At 39.0% G+C, this 18,175-nt stretch overlaps 1 protein-coding gene across 1 annotated transcript in view; it reads right to left on the reverse strand.

The window, feature by feature from the left end:
- Positions 1 to 18,175, reverse strand: part of prel (preli-like) — a 101,144-nt gene that overhangs the window by 12,984 nt on the left and 69,985 nt on the right. Inside the window, exon 3 of the mRNA XM_090388114.1 lies at positions 7,174 to 7,387. Within this exon, the coding sequence (XP_090244240.1) occupies positions 7,174 to 7,387 (214 nt within the window). The remainder of the gene's footprint in view (positions 1 to 7,173; positions 7,388 to 18,175) is intronic.

Raw genomic sequence — 18,175 nt, forward strand, 5'->3', positions numbered from 1 at the left:
AAATATTGCTGGCAATCTCTACTGATTTTGCTGGGGCATTTAACTCACTCTGGTGGCCTAGTGTCCTTAGGAGACTCCGCCAGGCAAATTCCCCACAAAACCTCTATAAGGTAATAAACAACTACCTTACAGACAGAAGTGTCTCAGTATGCACAAGGTACCAGGAATTGACATGCCCTGTGAATAAAGGCTGCCCACAGGGTTCAATCCTTGGCCCTTTCTTCTGGAACATTGTTCTGGACGAAAATCTGGCCTTGGATCCGAGTCCCCCATTGAAAGCCTGGCCTTTGCAGAGGATATAATTTTCCTTGTAAAAGGTAACACGCGAGTGGTTGTAGAGCAAAGATTAAATGCCGCCCTCTTGCAGCTGCAGGAGTGGGCAAAACTGCACATGCTCAAAATATCGCCTGAAAAAAACAAAACAAATACTTCTAAAAGGCAATTTGGACATAAGAAGACGTCCACAAATCAAAATTAACACAACCACTATAAAAATGGTAACAGAACTAAAATATCTTGGAGTGGTCTTTGATTCAAAATTAACTTTTTACTCCCATTTGATCTACTTGGCAAAGAAAGTCCGAAATTATGCAGGTATGACTGCCAGGATCAGTCGAGCAGATGGGACTCAAAAGAAAGACCCTGGTAATCATATACCGTGCAATGTTCCTACCTGTCATCACCTATGGAGCCGGTGCGAGGTTCATCCGCTCGACCATAGTAAGAAATAGGAATAAATTAGAATCGATACAAAGGACAATACTACTCTCTATTACCAGAGCATATCGCACAGTAAGCGCACCTGCACTACAGTTGCTGGCCACAACTCTCCCACTTTACCTGGAAGTAGCCAAAAGAGGCTTATATTATAGATTTAAAAAGGGCATTTGATTGTACACAGAATTTCTGGGGATAGCCCTTGATACAACCAACACCTTCAATGATGAAAGAAAAAGAATAGCCACAAAGCTCCATGAGCTATGCCAAACAAAGTGGGAGCAGAAAACCAGAGGTCTGGTTACCAAATGGTTTCTGCCACGAGTGTCAATGGCTAGCCCAAAGCCACCTAAGTGGTATGCCCCTGGACTTTTTACAACATTTATATTGACAGGTCATGGCTCCCTAAAAGCAAAACTAACCTCCTTAGGGCTGATTGATGACCCAAAGTGCACCTGTGGTGAAAGTGAAGACTGGGCACCCATTCTATATTCCCCCAGAGCAGAGCTAATAGCACAGATTAGCTCCCTTCCCAGGGGAGAAGAACATCTGTTCATCACAGAAGAGGAAAATTATAAAGCTTTTACATCTTTCACACAGAAAGTATTCGAAATGCACAGAACAATCCAAAGAATGGAAATTAAACAATCATCAATAGTAAAATTGCCCAAGTTTCCCACCATGCCCAGACGATCACTTAAAAACTGTCAGGATAGCAGTATTCTGTGCCCTGACATGACAAAACTCCCCAGGACTACCCTGCCATGTGTAGGAACCTGGGGCCCCATACCAAATAAGTAACCACGTAGGGTAGGGAGATGTACAGGCAGCCAGGGAAGCAGATTAGCTGAAAAATTTCAGTAAGCTAGTAGCAAAGGGATGCAATGTAGAATGAAAGAAGAATGAATGAATGAGAATGAAAGATAGAATGAATAGGCTGGGCACTGAGTGAACTAGGAATTATGGTAAAAGGGAATAAATGGCAGTTCTGGTGAAAGAAAGAGTGACCTACCATGAGGGAAGGGGAGAGTGAATGGGAATGAGTGGAAGAGCAAATGTAATTGGCAAAAAGAATACAAAGTTAAAAATAACTTACATTACTTTATATATATACTAGCAAACATTTGCTAACCACAAATACTATCACTGCATTCTCCCCTGGCCTGCAAAAAAAAAAAAAAAAAAAAAAAAAACCTTGCGGCTTGGTCTGCACAACAACTGAAGAATAACAGTAAGTTGAGGTGCCCAGAGAGTGTAGTGCAGAAAGTAAGAGTCGAATAAATGAGATGAGAGCTAGAAGAATGAATAAAAGTGTAAGTGTATGAAAAAAAGAATACAAACCATAAATGCTACAGTTAAGTACACTAAGTACAGTTAAGTGGTTGTAGAGCAAAGATTAAATGCCGCCCTCTTGCAGCTGCAGGAGTGGGCAAAACTGCACATGCTCAAAATATCGCCTGAAAAAAACAAAACAAATACTTCTAAAAGGCAATTTGGACATAAGAAGACGTCCACAAATCAAAATTAACACAACCACTATAAAAATGGTAACAGAACTAAAATATCTTGGAGTGGTCTTTGATTCAAAATTAACTTTTTACTCCCATTTGATCTACTTGGCAAAGAAAGTCCGAAATTATGCAGGTATGACTGCCAGGATCAGTCGAGCAGATGGGACTCAAAAGAAAGACCCTGGTAATCATATACCGTGCAATGTTCCTACCTGTCATCACCTATGGAGCCGGTGCGAGGTTCATCCGCTCGACCATAGTAAGAAATAGGAATAAATTAGAATCGATACAAACCTAGATATTACCCTAGTTTTAATTAGTATATAAATTTACACTACATATCATTGCATCCCTCCTGGTGGTGAGAAAAAGATGAATGAGTTGAGTGAAAAAAAAAAAAAAAAAAAAATATATATATATATATATATAACTTGGGAAAAAAAAAAAAAAGAATGCAAGTAGAGTGAGAATGCAGATTATGAATGAAGTAAATGTGTCTCTCTCCCACCCCTTCGCCTGGTGGATTATGCCACCAGCCAGCTAACATATCCCACCCCCAGAGCGGGATGGGCAGCTTGACCTTCATACCGGATTTGACACTACTTGGACATGACACCGACGAAGACGTTCTGTGGCTTTGCTGCCAATAATGCCATTGGCGATCCGAACTGGGTACTCTAACCCGGTTCCCTTTAAAACACCATCCCCAGGCAGGGGAGGGAGGAGACAGGTCTCTGTCTCCTCTCCTCCCTGCCTATCTCCCATACACCCCATACTTCACCTGGTGGGGTGAAGTATGGGGGGGTATGGGAGATAAGCAGGGAGGAGAGGAGCATTGTCTCCCCCCTCTCACTAACCCGACCGAGTTAGTGAGGGGGGGGAGACAATGCCGCCAAATTCTAATCAATGTCTAAATTCTACTGGTTTCGTGTAAATCTCTAAGACAACTAACACTATTATCTTTCATCTAGCGTATAGCCTCACGCGTCTAAATTTAATAACATCAAAATTTTGCCCGACCTATTAAGCATTTAACACTTCTCTCTAGCGTTTAACTCCAACCAGCAATCCCATTAAGCATTAATGTCAAATGCATAATTTTTATATATATATAGGTCCTAGCCACTGAAATCCCAGGAAACTAGGTGGCAGGACCTGCCAGAGCAACTTGTTGTGATACTGGATATACCTGGCTAGCCTCCAAGTGGCAAGGTATGGGCAACATCGGGTCCCACTAGGGGCCTGGCGGCCAATAAACCAGACAAACAATGGGCACAACATATCACACTGCACAGACTGGGCCCACACACTTTCAAGTCTCTGGCTTGTCCTCAATACAGTGAACACACGCGAAGATGGGAGAAATCGCAGGTGCTGTCTGGCACGAACATACTTTATACCTTACCTTGTCAGCGTAGTACCACAGAGTTGATACATTACTCTGGGATTACTGCTTCCCATATGTAGTACCTTACAATGTTAAACTTCATTTGCTACCTCAGCCCATCTGCTCAACTTTTCTAGATCCTGTTGCAGCAGCGTACTGTCATTAGTGTCATTAACAACCCTGCCAACCTTCGTATCGTCTGCAAACTTGGACATTAAGTTTGATATACCATAATCAATATCATTTATAAATACAGAAAACAACAATGGACCCAACACTGAACACTGAGGGACTCCACTAATAACATTAATCCACGAAGAGCAGTGTCCAATGATTATCACTGTCTTCTCCCACTCAACCATCCCTTTATCTGTAGCAGGAATTTGCCCCACAATGCCGCACTGCTCCAATTTGTGCAGCAGTCTTCCATGTGCAACAGTATCAAAAGCCTTTCTAAGATCCAAATATATGATATCAAAGTTATTCCCTGCATCCGGTTCCTTTGTGACCACATCATAGTATCCAATCAAATTGGTCAGACTAGACTTCCCGTTAACAAAATTATGCTGTGTCGGAGCTATAACTGAAGTCTTGTCTAGATGATCCTGCAGTGCTTCTTTAACCAGTGCCTCCCTGGAACAGATGTTGTTGTTATTTGGGAGCATTAGCAACTAAGGCCATATTGCTCCGGGAATATGCGGTGGTCATTCCCTGACCTTTCCGCGTCCTCCGTATTTGGTGGTGACGGGCTCGAACCCCGGTCTAATCAAGAAGCGTGTGCTACGCACTGCTGCTCCTTCCCACCTGGCTACGGAGGCGCCTCCCTGGAACAGAAGTTAAACTAACAGGCCTATAATTACTTGATCCTTTGATCCTCCTTTGTGAATTGGGATCATATTTGCACATCTCCAGTCCATGGGTACCTCTCCCTTGAGTCCAAGGAAGCTCTCATAATAATGGCTAAGGGTTTGCTTGCTTCCTTTGCTGTCTCCTTCAATATAACTGGATAGATCCCATCCACCCTAGATATCTTTCATAACTATTTAGGTTAATTGTGAGGTCATCACTAGATTCACGAGTCATTCCCTTGTATTGGAAAAGTATTGTACTGCCAATGTATTGCCAATACATAAAGGTGCCACTAAGATTGAAGTAGGTAATTACCAACCAGGCAGTCTGACCTCACTGGTAAGGGAAATCATGGGGGCAATGATAAAGAGTGCATTACCAGGTCAATTAGATAAAAATAGTATTGTGAAGGAATGCACATGGTTTTGTAAAGGGAAAAAAGCTCCACATCATGATAATTAAACATTGTTTACTTAGATTTCAGCAAACCATTTAATTTGGTCGCATATGAGCAGTTACTGTATAATTTTGAACATGTTGGAATCTAGCGATGATCTCACAGGGAAAATCATTAGATGGATTGCAGGATGGCTACAGGGTAGGAGGTAGATGGTTGTGATTAATGACTATTCTTCAGATTGGGTTGATGTTAGAAATGGGGAGTTCCTCAAGGATCAGTACTCGAACCACTTGTTTTATTTTCTTAATTGACACCAATGAAGGGATGGGAGCTTGATGACAAAATTTGCAGATGATATCAAGATCAGTAAAGTAGTTAATGATCAGCAACAAGCACAGATTCTTCAGAACAATTTAGCTAAACTTCAGAGATGGTCAGAAAAGTGGCAGCTATCTTTTAATGAAAGAAAATTCAAGATCTTACACTTGGAATAGCAACTCAAAATAATTTACACACTTATTGTGGTTAAGCTGAAAACAGCAGAGAAAGAAAGATTTGGAAGTACACTAAATCAGACATGAAGTTCTCCAAATAGTATAGACAGGCAGCAAGGAGAACCCTTGGTGTCCTATAGATGATTTATCAAACATTTCCTTGTAGAGATAGGTCATAATATCTCTGTATAAGGTAATTTGTATGACCACACTTGGAATACTGTGTCTAGGTATGGAATCTGACCCTAAAAAGACATCAAGCTTTTTGAAACTCTACAATTGTTGCGAGCTTTAGTGTAGGCAGAAAATGAAACTGAAGAATTGGAAACAAGCCAATTACGATATGCAACATTCTTCTCTTGAACAGCCTGAGCACATTTATTGGAAAACCAAGTTTTAGATAAAGGACAAGATTTTAAAGTGGAGTGCGGAATCTTTATTCCGCACTCCAAAGGATTCCATTCCTAAGAGAATAATTTTGTTAGCATGATCTGAGCAATCGCTGACATCAGAAGTTTTGAAACAGTAATCCAACCAAGGAAAAGATGAAAAGAAATCTTGCAGGTCATCCCATTTTGCATTCTTGTAATGCCAAACAACATGAGGTTGGGAATAGCCATGAGATTAAGGTTCTATTGGAGAAGAGAATCACCAACTTGTGATCTGAGGTGACTAAAGGACCACTCACTTCAACCTCATGTACTTATAATGGTTGTTTGTGAGAAAAAGATCAAGCATTTTGGCTGTGTGGTTAGGATTGTCCAGTATTCTGGTAGGTAAATGAACTATTTGTGCAAGGTCATTAGCAATTGCAAAAGCCTCAGCATCTCAACCAGCTGGGTCTGTGTTACTAGAGAACGGAAGCCAGCTGGAATTAAAATCTGGAACATTAAAATCACCAAGAAATATTACCTCACTGTTAGGAACGTTGTACTGGAGAAAGTCAAGTTTCAAAGAGAGGAAGTCAGAGTTCCAAGTGATTAGTGGGGTTGGGAAAACGTAGAGACAACAAATGAATTTGGCAGAATGAGGTAGAGAGATTTTAAGACAGAAAAGATCAAAAAGAGCCGATTCGAAATTACTAAGTCTCTGACAGGGAATATCGGAACGAACATATGCACAAGTAATACCTTTGAGTTCATTGTTGTGAAATCATTCATTGTTAAAGGAATCATAAAGCGAATAATTTGGGCAACTGATATAAGCAGTGGGGTTTAGCAGACTGTAAGTGGAAATGGGCATCATTGAGATCAGAGCTGAGACAACGTACATTTGAACTAGAAAGAAACTAGAAAGTGTTTGGGAGGTTTAGATCTTTTCACAGATAAGTTTGCTCTATTAGTGTTCTATTCGTGCTGGAGAAATATGTGATAGTACAAGATATTTCAACTCTCTGAAACCATAAGTAGAAATAATTAGGTTTTCACAATTGCAAATCAGATTATATATTTCATTCACATTATAGTTGTGCATCAGACCTTTTAAAGAATTTATTGATACCTCTGATATGTGATGTCTGCATAGAAGTTTACCTTTTATATTTCTATACAGACCAATCACAATTAAAAGCCAACTGCTATTAACGCTGCTGGTTACTAAACATGAGTTCAACTGAAAAGTACCTAATATGGAAAAATATGCAAGAATATGGAAAAATTATCAAATTTCATCAAATGCAAAAAAAATTTATTCAAAGTTCAGTTCTATCAAAGGAAGAGAAGTTAAGAAAGAATAACAAAGCTATATGTTGTTATACTGCATTGTGTATTTTCAGTTAAACATAATCAAAAATTATGAAATCTTAGAAATGCTTACCATTATGCTCCTCATGCCAATATTTCTTGTATATGTGGTAATTGTTTTGTTACTGGGGTCAATGACAGATTCTTCTATAACCTGTACAGAGCGAGCATGAATAAATCTCTCACCCCATTTAGGAATCCTATTGGTTTTGGTAAGAAGCCTCTTTGAATATAATTTTCCATCTGTAACTTTTCTGGAAACTATATCTTCGGACAGGACATGCTTGCTAACAAAAAAAAAAAAAAAAAAAAGAAAAAAAAAAAGAAAGGTATCACTAACTGATTATAATATCTGCCCTTTATTTTACATAGTTTTTCTTTTAGCTTTAGCTCTAATAAACAAGTTATTGAATTCATAATTTATATATTAAAAAAAAGCAACAACTATTATGCATAAAAAAAGAAATTTCATTTCTGTGCATCCTCCAAGTGAAGACCGGCATCTAATATAGACATTTTGTTTAAAACTATTTTTACATATGAATAAGCAAAATTATTTTAAACTAGTAAATGGAAGACATTAATAGCTTCATCTTCATATATTATGCCTGTATTTTATTTTTTTTAATCTAATATATTTTAGATTTAGATTATTAATGAATTAATATATTTTGGTCGTTTTTTGTAAATAAAAGGTATAAAAAACACAGCATTTTTAAAATATGTATTAATTTTAAAAAAATTTTAAAAATGCAAACAGTTAGTATTGAAATCCATTAAGAAAAGATAAAATATTGGCATACCCAAAAATAACAAACTCCAAAAACTTTTTCCAGAAATTTAAAAGAAAGTTTACACCTGTCAAGTATAGCACCACCATGTTTGTAAAAATTAGGAGAGCCGTGACTGAAGGGTTAAAGACAAATGAATTACAGTATGAAAATTATCAGCGGCCTTAGGTAGTTGTTATGGGAGCACACACCAAGCATTTTGAGAAAACATTTAGAAATGAAAAGTTCTTATTGGGTCCTTTTATTCCTTACTCCTGAACAAAAGTAGTAGTAGTAGTAGTGGCATGTGATGCAAGAAAGCAAATGTATGAGCTTATGCAGCATTAGCCAAAAAAAATCACACCATTCCCTCCAAATGCCTGTCCAGTTCCTCCTTAAATTTATTCAACCTATCAACTTCCACAATGACAGATGGAAGTTTGTTCCAGCAATTAACCACCCGCTGGCTAAAAGCAAATTTCCACACATCTATTCTACATCTGTCTTTTCTTAATTTGAATTTATGCCCCCTTAGGTTCGTAATCTGAACAATTGGAAGGATCCCATCAGAATTCAGCGTGCTCAACCCATTCAAGGCCTTATATACCTCAATCAGATCACCGCGCAGGTGCCTAGTCTCCAGCCACTGCAATTTGCAGAACTTAAGCCTCTCTTGGTAAGAGGATCCCTTCATTCCCCTCACCAATCTTGTTGCTCTTCTCTGTACACGCTCAAGTAAATCTACGTCCTTCCTAAAATGAGGCCTCCAGACCTGTACGCAGTACTCAAGGCGTGGCCTGACCATTGCCTTATACAGAGGGATAAATCACCACCTTTTCCCTGCTTAGCAAAATTCCTATATATCATTGACAAAACCCCATGACCTGCCCTGGCAGCCTGTCTGCATTGCTCAGAAAACTTCATATCTGCCTGCACAATTACTCCCAGGTCTTTTTCATTTTCTACCACCTTAAGTGTAGTACCACACAGTTGGTACGTTTCTCTGGTTGGTACGTTTCTACCCATATGCAGTACTTTGCATTTGTCAAGGTTAAACTTCAGTTGCCACTTCTTAGCCCATCTGCCCAAATTATCTAGATCCTGTTGCAGTAGCACACTGCCATTACTGTCATTAACAACCCCACAGATGCTATCTCCAAGTAGATTGGAGATAGCATCTGTGTTTGCCTAGAAAACTCATATTAAAGTCTGAAAATTTTTTACTCAATAATCACTGGAGAAGAATCCTGGATTCACCACTGTAATGCTGAATCAAAACACTTTAAAGAAATGGAAGCATACTACATCTCCACCTCCAAAGACAAAGTGGTCTATGAATTTTGCTAGCAGGGCTAAGGAGATGATTATTCCTTTGTATAAGGCAATGATTAGGCAACACCTTTAGTACTGCACAGATCTGGAGGCCTCATTTTAGAAAGGATGTGGAGCTGCTGGATTAAGTACAGAGAAGGGCAACAAAGGTTGGTGTGCAGAACAAAGGGGGGTGCTCTTACCAAGGAAAGCTTCAATTCTGCAAACTGCAGTTTTTGTTTTTTTTTGGCTGATGCTGTATAAGCTTGTTTTCTTGCTTCATTTGCCACTCAGCTACAGAGGCTGCAAATAAAGGAATATATTTAAAAGAACAAACAGCACATTTGCAACTACACCAACAGTAATAAGTTAAATATACAATACAGTAATACCCCGAAGTTACGCGATAGGTGGGTCCGACGAAAATCACTTAAGTCGAATTCGCATAAGTCGGGGTACAACTTTGCATATAATTACATATAAATTTTGTTTAATTGGGACCAAGGACTAACAAAAACACTAGTTTAGAAGAAAAATATTTAATAAAATTGCAGTTCTTTATAAATATTAATACAAAATATGTATTAAAACATAAATGAGTTACGTAAAAAAGTTATTTCGATGTCAATGACTTCATAAAATCTAACAAATTCGTCTGACGACACAGCGCCTTTTTTTCACGCAGAATTTCTTCGTAGCAAGCTAATAATTTTTTTTTTATTTCTTGCTTTGTAGCTATAACGCGTTCTTCGTTGGAGTCTATGTTTTCTAAAATTTTTAAGCCCTTTTCAATTGAGCTGAGACCTTCTGTCAAGCTTGCAATTGCCATGTGCTTTTCAGTGGAACTGGATCTGAAGTAGTAGTAGTGGCACATGATGCAAGAAAGCAAGTGTAGGAGCTTATGCAGCATCAGCCAAAAAAAAAAAAAACACACCATTCCCTCCAAATGCCTGTCCAGTTCCTCCTTAAATTTATTTAACCTATCAACTTCTACAACGACAGATGGAAGTTTGTTCCAGCAATTAACCACCCGCTGGCTAAAGGCAAATTTCCGCACATCTATTCTACATCTGTCCTTTCTTAATTTGAACTTATGTCCCCGTAGGTTGGTAATCTGAACAAGTGGAAGGATCCCATCAGAATTCAGCGTGCTCAACCCATTCAAGACCTTATAGACCTCAATCAGATCACCGCGCAGGTGCCTAGTCTCCAGCCACTGCAATTTGCAGAACTTAAGCCTCTCTTGGTAAGAGAATCCCTTCATTCCCCTCACCAATCGTGTTGCTCTTCTCTGTACACGCTCAAGCAAATCTACATCCTTCCTAAAATGAGGCCTCCAGACCTGTACGCAGTACTCAAGGCCACGCCTTGAGTACTGTACGCAGTACTCAAGGCGTGGCCTGACCATTGCCTTATACAGAGGGACAATCACCTCCTTTTCCCTGCTAGCAAAATTCCTATATATCATTGACAAAACCCCATGACCCGCCCTAGCAGCCTGTCTGCACTGCTCAGAAAACTTCATATCTGACTGCACAATTACTCCCAGGTCTTTTTCATTTTCTACCACCTTAAGTGTAGTACCACACAGTTGGTACGTTTCTCTGGGGTTACTTCTACCCATATGCAGTACTTTGCATTTGTCAAGGTTGAATTTCAGTTGCCACTTCTTAGCTCATCTGCCCAAATTATCTAGATCCTGTTGCAGTAGCACACTGCCATTACTGTCATTAACAACCCTGCCAACCTTTGTGTCATCTGCAAACTTCGACATTAAGCCTGATATACCTTCATCAATATCATTGATAAATACACAAAACAACAGTGGACCCAACACCGAACCCTGTGGGACTCCACTAATAACATTAGTCCACGAAGAGCAGCACCCATTGATTACCACCCTCTGTCTTCTCCCACTTAACCATCCTTTTATCCATTGTAGCAACTTACCCTTAATACCATTCTGCTCCAATTTGTACAGTAGTCTTCCATGCGCAACAGTGTCAAAAGCTTTCCTGAAATCCAAGTATATGATATCAAAATTATTTTTTGCATCCAGTTCCTTTGTGACCACATCATAATAACCAATCAAATTTGTCAGACAAGACTTTCCCTTAACAAACCCATGCTGTGTTTGAATTATTGCTGCAGTCTTGTCTAGATGATCCTGCAATGCATCTTTAACCAACGACTCCATTATTTTACCCGGAACAGAAGTTAAACTAACTGGTCTGTAATTACTCGTGTCACCCTTCGATCCACCTTTGTGAATTGGGGACACATTTGCACATCTCCAGTCCGTGGGAACCTCCCCTGAGTCCAAGGATGCTCTCATAATTATGGCTAAGGGTTTGCTTAGTTGCTTTGCCGCCTCCTTTAAAATAACTGGATAGATCCCATCCACCCCAGGTGCCTTTCTTATGTTTAACTTCAACAATTTCTCCTCCACTTTGCTCTCAGTTATTACAAAATCATTAAGTACACTACTACAATTTGATAACCTTCTTCCATTTTCAAATTGTAATAATTCCTCACGTGTGAATGTAGATGCAAAATACTCATTCAGTTTGTTTGCTATCTGAGCAGGATCATCAACAGTCGAACCAACGATGTCAAGTGGACCAATCATATTCATCCCCTTCCTTTTAGAGTTTATATAAGTAAAGAAATCCTTGCTGTTTTTCTTAGCATCTTTTGCCAAAGATTTCTCGTAATCCGCCTTCGCCTGCCGAACCTCCTTTGTGACCTGATTACAGACTAGCTTATATCTGCCACAGGCTTCTGCGTCAACTGATAATTTATATGCATCCCATGCATTTTTCTTCTCTGTCACGAGTCTCATTAGTTCATTTGATAACCATTTAGGCCTAAACCTTGAACGATATTTCTTAATCGGTATATAAAGTCTAGTAGCTTCCACGATTAATTCTTTGAATGCTTCCCACTTAGAATTTACTGTTTGTAACATCGTCAGTTGATCCCACTGTACAGAATTTAAAAACTGTCTGAGACCACTGTACTCCCCTTTACGGAAGCAAAAACCCTTTCCTTTACCCCTGACGGTAGTTACCTCTTTGAGTAAATCCCACTTCAGCACACTGTGATCACTGCCACCTAGTGGTTCCTTTATCTGCAAATTCTTAATACACGAATGATCACTGCTGATAACCAGATCAAGAGTGTTACTTTCTCTGGTTGCCTCTCGAACATGCTGCTGCAGAAAACAATCATCCAATAACTCCACAAAAGTCTGACTAGTGTGTGAGTGACCAACCGACAAGTTCCAGTCAATATCTGGGAAGTTAAAATCCCCCATTATAAGACATTCTGATTTACTGGCCCACTCTATTTCTCTGTACAATTGTTCATTGTACTCATTCAAGTCATTAGGCCTATAACACACTCCTACTCTTATTTTTCCTTTCGCAGTGCTTATCTCACACCAAACTGACTCAACAGAGCACTGTTCATCTATATTAACTGGGTGCACTTCCTTTGATTTTATGTTTTTCTTAATTAACAGCATAACACCCCCTCCCTTTCTGTCCTGTCTATCCTTTCTGTACACATTATAGTGTCGGATACTTCAGTGACGTTTTGCTCACGCATCTCTACGAGCTCATTCATTGTCAGCTCCTGACTATGTGAATCCAACAGCTCGTTGACATCATCACCACTGACTTCCAAATCTAATTGCCTGGCAAGATTAACAAATTCTTCTATCACATGAGCGACATGATCAGTTTCTGGCGTTGTTTTTGTCTCGTTTTTGAAAAAAATGGACAAAGTTTCTTCCAGACACCATTCAATGTTTTTTGTGAATTTCATCCCAAGATTCTTCAATGATTCTTACGGCATCTAAAAGATTGAATTGTTTCCAAAAGTCTTTAACAGATATCTCACTATTTTGTCTCATAGCTTCATTCAGACGTGCAAACGAACGCCTCGTGTAGTAAGCCTTGAATGTTTTGATGACGCCCTGGTCCATCGGTTGAAGCAAGCTGGTTGTGTTTGGAGGCAAAAACACAACTTTCACATGTGGGTCGAAATTAATTAGGGTGGCAGGAGGGTGACCGGGTGCATTGTCAATAAGAAGCATCACTTTAAATGGAATCTGTTTAGACTTGCAATAACATTCGACTTCGTGTATGAAGTGGTGACCAAACCAGTCCTCAAAAATGGAAGCTGTCACCCAAGCTTTATGATTTGACTTCCAAATCACTGGTAAGCTAATTTTAGATATACACCAAATGAAAAAATCAAGAACCGCGTAACTCCAGAGCTCGTGTAAGTCGGGGTATTACTGTACTTTACATCTTGCAGGTAGCCACCTAGAAAGAGTGGCTAAATTATAGAGGTCTTACTATAATCTGATTAAGAATACTCAGTGTTGACATTATCATCCAACTACAACTAAACAGATGCACAATCAAGCAAAGAAAATAGTTCGTTTTTCTGTAAGTTTCTTATATTTAAATTGCTGCATCTTATCATTCATTGTTACATTGCTGCCAAATCTCCAGATTTACATCAGAGAATCAGTATTTTATGACCCAATTTGACCCTCTCTCCTTTTTTTTTTTTTTTTTTTTTTTTAATAGTTTTCTGCTTTTTATTTTCACAAAAAAACAGTACAACTTGTTAAAATCAGAATTAATTTTTTTTTTAATTTATATGAATTTTTTCTTATTTTCATTAATGAATATGGTTGTAATACACTCCTCAGAATAGTTTGTCCACCACTGCCATGCTCATGAATATGCAGAATGTTCTCCTGTCAGTTAACTGGTTTTGGAGTTGATCATCCCATGATTTTCAATGTCCTTTGCACTATATCGAGCACATGCTGTTGTTGTTGGTTTAGGGATTTATTAGGTACATTGGCAACTATGGCCATAATGCACCATCGAGCACATGCAAGTGTACCAGAACAAGTCATTTGCAAGTGTCCATACGTGTGGCACTAAAAGCACCTTAATGGGTTTAGTACATATTGTCTTACTGGGCACTGCAAGTACCTAGCTTTGATAGAATTAGGAGATGTTGGTAAATTCAAAGTAGGGATGAGGTTTCTAGTGGTCAGTATATTTCCATCTATCTATGCACAAATATTCTTTTCAACAGCTGTCACTCCTTGTGGGTTACATTCAGAGCAAATTTCTTCTTCTGCCACTTCAAGAAGATCCCACTCAGAGATCACACCATGAGAGGAATCAAGTGACGTACTCATAAGGAGTTACTATAATTGGAATGTCGCCAATAGAGAAGTGGCTCTGAATGCTTATTGTTTTTCTATTGGAATGTCACCAGATTATCTTTTTAAACCAGAATGTCTAAATGTCATTAGCATTAGCAGAGGCATGCAAGAAAGCAAGCTTATACAGCATCAGTCAAAAAAAAAAAATAAAAACCTTCCCATTTCGCCCATCCGGTCACTCAAAATGTTTGTCTAGTTCAGCCTTAAATTTATTTGAGCTATCAACTTCCACAACAACAGATGGAAGTCTGTTCCAGCAATCAACTACCAACTGACTAAAGGCAAACTTCTGCACATCTATTCTACAACTGTCTTTCCTCAATTTGAATCTATGCCCCATTAGGTTCTTAGTCTGAGCAAGCAGAAGTATCCTGTCAGCATTGAGCCTGCTCAAACCATTCAAGGCCTTATACACCCCCCTTGTTCCTTCGTAAGTGCACCCTTAGTTGCCCTTCTCTGTACTCGTTCTAGCAACTCTACATCCTTCCTAAAATGAGGCCCCCAGACCTGTTGCAGTACTCAAGGCATAGCCTCACCATTGCTTTATGCAAAGGGATAATCGCCTCCTTTGTCTCTGCTAGCAAAATTCGTATATGTATATCATTGACAAAACTCCATGACCTGCTCTGGCAGCCCGTCTGCACTGCTCAGAGAACTTCATATCTGACTTCACAATTACCCCCAGGTCTTTTTCATTCTCCACCTCCCTGAATGTAGTACCACACAGTTGGTACATTTCTCTTGGGTTACTTCTACCCATATGCAGTACTTTGCATTTGTCAATGTTAAACTTCAGTTGCCCATCTGCTTAACTTTTCTAGATCTTGTTGCAGTAGCAACAAGATCTAGAAAAGTCTTTACTGTCATTAACAATCCTGCCAACCTTTGTAGCATCTGCAACTTCATCACATACCTTCATAAATACCATTGATAAATACACAAAACAACAATGTGCCCAGCACTGAACCCTGGGGGACTCCACTAATAACATTAGTTGAAATAGAGCAGTGTCCATTTATTACCACTCTCTGCTGTCTCCCACTCAACCATCCAGTTATCCATTGCAGCAACTTGCCTTTAATGCCATACCGATTTGTACTGCAGTCTTCCATGTGCAACAGTATCAAAAGCTTTCCTGAAATCCAAGTATATGATATCAAAATTATTTTTTGCATCCAGTTCCTTTGTGACCACATTGTAGTATCCAATCAAATTGGTTAGACAAGACTTCCTCTTAACAAACCTACGCTTGTGTGTAAACTATTACTGCAGTCTTGTCTAGGTGATCCTGTATCACCTCTTTAACCAGTGACTCCATTATTTTCCCCAGAACAGAAGTTAAACTAACAGGTCTATAATTATTTGTGTCACCCTTTGACCTCCTTTGTGAATTGGGAATAAATATGCACTTCTCCAGTCCATGGGGACCTCCCCTGAATCTAAGAATGCTCTCATAATTATGGCTAAGGGTTTGCTAACTTCCCTCGCTGCCTCCTTCAATAACTGAATAGATTCCATCCCCACAGGTGCCTTTTTTTGTGTTGAACTTCAATAATTTCATATTCCAGCTTATACACAGACTATATAAGCTGGAATATGTCATAATTGCAGTGAAAATCCTTAGATGGATCACATTATACCTGCAAGGTAGGGTAGGAGGCAATGGGATATGGTTACCCTTTACATTGGGCTATTGTAAAAAGTGAGATTTTCCAAGGACTGCTGTATTTGATTTTTTTAAATAATATCAAAGAATTAATGTCAATGATGTTCAAATTTACAGATGTCAAGTTCAGCTGAGAAACAATAAGAGCCATGCATGGTTTTCTTCAGGACAATTTAGATAGATTTCAGAGATGGTCAGAAAAGTGGCAGCTATTTTTTAATGCAACAAAATATATCTGGGAAAGGTGCAACCCCAAAAATACTAGATGAAGAAAGAAATATATGAATTACAATATGATAAGTCATGCAGTTCTCAGAAATGGAGACAGGAAGCAAAGAGGGGGCCATGGTATTCTACTGATGACTTATCAAATATTTTCTTGTAAAAATAGAGAGATCATAATCCCAATGTATAAGGCAATTGTAAGATACGCTTTATACATTTGGATTACTGCACTAAAGTATGGAGACTGCACCTGAAAAACAAAACTTTCTTTTGAAGATGCCAAAGAGAGGGAATGCACCTTGTTAAATTAGCAAAAGGGCATCTATATGAGGAAAGACTGAATACATGGACTACAAAACGCTTGAGACTTGAGGTATACGAGGTGTGACAAAATTCCTGGACTGGTGATGTTGTAGTCATGTTCAATAAGTGGCAAAAGTAAAGAAAGCCAACACGAGAACCACAGAAAACTTCAGGAGAACTTACCGGGCAAACACGTTTCCTGCTACCGCAGTTGCTCCCTGCATTCTCGGTAAACAGATGGTGCTACAAGTTATCGGTAGCGGCAGTAGAAGTAGACAACGATGCATGCCTTGATTAGTTTTTTTCTCATTATTAAAAGCATTATTGGAGTTCATGAGTATAATGCCTTCATGGCTGAAATTTACTTATGGGTACATCCCCCAGACTGCCTCAGTCTTAAGGTATTTATCCTCCACTTCCCGCTGTTTAAAATAGTAAAACGACTTCTACAGATGCTGCGTTTTATCGGTAGTAGCAGTAGAAGTTTCCTATTGGGAAAAAAACAGCGGGAATGGGGATAAACACCCTAAGACTGAGGCAGTCTGTAGGGTGTACCCATAAGTAAATTTCAGCACACTCATGAACTCTAATGATCTGCTTTTAATAATGAGAAAAAAACTAATCAATACATCATTATCGACTTCTACTGCCACTATCGATTACACACACCCTTAGGAAATGAGTTTGACCGGTAAGTTAAGTGAAGTTTCATGTGGTTCTCGTGTTGGCTTTCTTTATCTTAGCTCAATAAGTTTGAAAATGAACAGAAGTGTTATGTTGTAGTTCAAACTTCCTCTTACAGATGGTGGCATAAAGAATATCCAATAGGCTGACAGGCTGCAGGTAACAAAAATTTTGTCAGTAGCATTATGTCACAATTTTGCAATGGAGCAACGAATGGATTTTGTTATTTTGGTTTTTTTTTTAGGAGCATTAGCAACTAAGGCCATATTGCTCCGGGATATGCGGTGGTCATTCCCTGACCTTTCCGCATCCTCGTATTTGGTGGTGACGGGCTCGAACCCCGGTCTAATCAAGAAGCGTGTGCTACGCACTGCTGCTCCTTCCCACCTGGCTACGGAGGCGCCCCGCAACGAATGGATACCAAATTTTGCTTTAAACTGGGAACAGAAATTTATGAAATGTTAAAACTGTTTATGGTGATGAAATTTTCAATTGGATTTCAATTTTCAATTTTCAATTGACATTTGTGATGACTGACGAAGGCTCTGTCAACCTCTCGAAATAGGACACAGTTTCAAAAATTCAGGAAAGAGATCGTTGTTTGAACCTCAAAATCGATTCATCAAAGACACTGATTTATCAGACTTCATCCAGACTAGCCAAGACAATACTAATTTCCTCAACTGTATTGTCACTGGAGATGAACATTGGATATTTCACAATGAAGCACCACAGCATGCAGTGGATCTCAAAATCACCACTGTTATGATTCCAAAACTAAGGGCCATAAATTAAACTTAGAAGAGAAGGGTAGGAAGTTAAATTAAAAGAATTTAACTTCCTACTTTAACTTCCTTAA

This window comes from Mastigoproctus giganteus, chromosome 13 (assembly GCF_048544385.1).
Source record: "Mastigoproctus giganteus isolate SK-2022 chromosome 13, ASM4854438v1, whole genome shotgun sequence".
NCBI lineage: Eukaryota > Metazoa > Arthropoda > Arachnida > Uropygi > Thelyphonidae > Mastigoproctus > Mastigoproctus giganteus.